At 44.7% G+C, this 1,047-nt stretch overlaps 1 protein-coding gene across 1 annotated transcript; it reads right to left on the bottom strand.

Annotated features, from left to right (window-relative positions):
* Positions 1-7: 7 nt before the first annotated feature.
* On the bottom strand, positions 8-629 carry LOC107580833 (eukaryotic translation initiation factor 1). The gene is made up of 3 exons (XM_016266465.1): positions 426-629; positions 238-339; positions 8-148 (listed from the first exon to the last, which is right to left on the bottom strand). The coding sequence occupies exons 1-3, from the start codon at positions 612-614 to the stop codon at positions 104-106; spliced, it is 336 nt and encodes a 111-aa protein (XP_016121951.1). The 5' UTR covers positions 615-629; the 3' UTR covers positions 8-103.
* Positions 630-1,047: the final 418 nt, after the last annotated feature.

The raw sequence follows: 1,047 nt of genomic DNA, 5'->3' as shown, positions 1-1,047 counted from the left end.
GGGGGGGGGGGGGGGGGGGGGGCTGCAGGGGGAAACAGCAGCACAACAACAGGGTAGGTTGGGTTAAGAGTCGGGGAGGGGAGGGGTCAGTTCACATCAGCTTCTAGAACCCGTGTACTTTGAGCTGCTCCTCTTTGGCCAGTTCAATCTGTAAAATGCAGGAAATGGGTCAATTCAATCAGCTACCATGAAAAGGCCAACAGGTTATATGCCGAAAGCCACTGAGTTCATACTTACATCAGTGAGAAACTGGCAAATGTTCTTGCGCTGATCACCTTGCAGCTGAATTACTTCACCATACTCGGGGTGCTCAATCACAGTCCCATTGCAGGCAAATTTCTGAAGATTCAAATAAGGCAATGTTAAAAATGCCCCACTCATGCAACCATAAAAGTGCATTATTTTAGGGCGACTTAAATGACAACCTTCTTGAAGGCCTTGACTAGCTTCTTTTTATCATAGTCGTCGGCTATGCCCTGAACCGTGGTCAGAGTCTTCCGGCCGTTCCGCTGTTGAATTCTTATGTGGATGTAGTCCTCAGTCCCACCTGGGAGCCGATCATCACCCTTAGTTGCATCAGCAAAGGGGTCTTCGGAAAGATAAACAAACAACATTAGTAATGTTTGTGGCATCAGATTTCCTGCTTTGCTGGTTATAGGTCACGTGTGATTTACTTGAAACAGCTCAAAGTTAATCTTTCAACTAGGTCACCTAAAGCACTTTATAAATTAAAGACAACAAATCGAATTACTTCTATCACCTCAAACATTTCCACATGTAAAATCTGCTTCTGTTGGCGCCTCACAAGAACATGTTGGAACAAAGCAAACCATCTCCTTTAACAACAGGATAGAGTTCAGGTCTGATCTGGCTGCTCGTTAACCATTCGTGTACCGGATCAGCACAATAGATCACAAGGCTTGATCTAGTTCCATGTAAAATGAACGATTTCGGTTTTACGTGTTAGTTGTCTTTCATCTTGACATCAATCCAAACGCAGAAGGATGGAGATGTTTCGCGCTACGTCTAAAAATAAGCCGTCATCGA

The sequence above is a fragment of the Sinocyclocheilus grahami genome, unplaced genomic scaffold (assembly GCF_001515645.1).
Source record: "Sinocyclocheilus grahami isolate Dianchi unplaced genomic scaffold, SAMN03320097.WGS_v1.1 scaffold46758.1, whole genome shotgun sequence".
Lineage (NCBI taxonomy): Eukaryota > Metazoa > Chordata > Actinopteri > Cypriniformes > Cyprinidae > Sinocyclocheilus > Sinocyclocheilus grahami.
The sequence above is the reverse complement of the archived record's forward strand: the minus strand, read 5'-3'. Positions and strand labels throughout refer to the sequence as shown.

What these genes read in the sequence shown, in the direction of transcription:
- LOC107580833 (XM_016266465.1), bottom strand. Translation starts at nt 614, where the DNA reads ATGTTGTTTGTTTATCTTTCCGAAGACCCCTTTGCTGATGCAACTAAG. An exon ending in TAGTCAAGGCCTTCAAGAAG is followed by an intron (nt 340 to 425) that starts GTTGTCATTTAA and finishes TTGAATCTTCAG; the next exon opens with AAATTTGCCTGCAATGGGAC. An exon ending in TTTGCCAGTTTCTCACTGAT is followed by an intron (nt 149 to 237) that starts GTAAGTATGAAC and finishes TGCATTTTACAG; the next exon opens with ATTGAACTGGCCAAAGAGGA.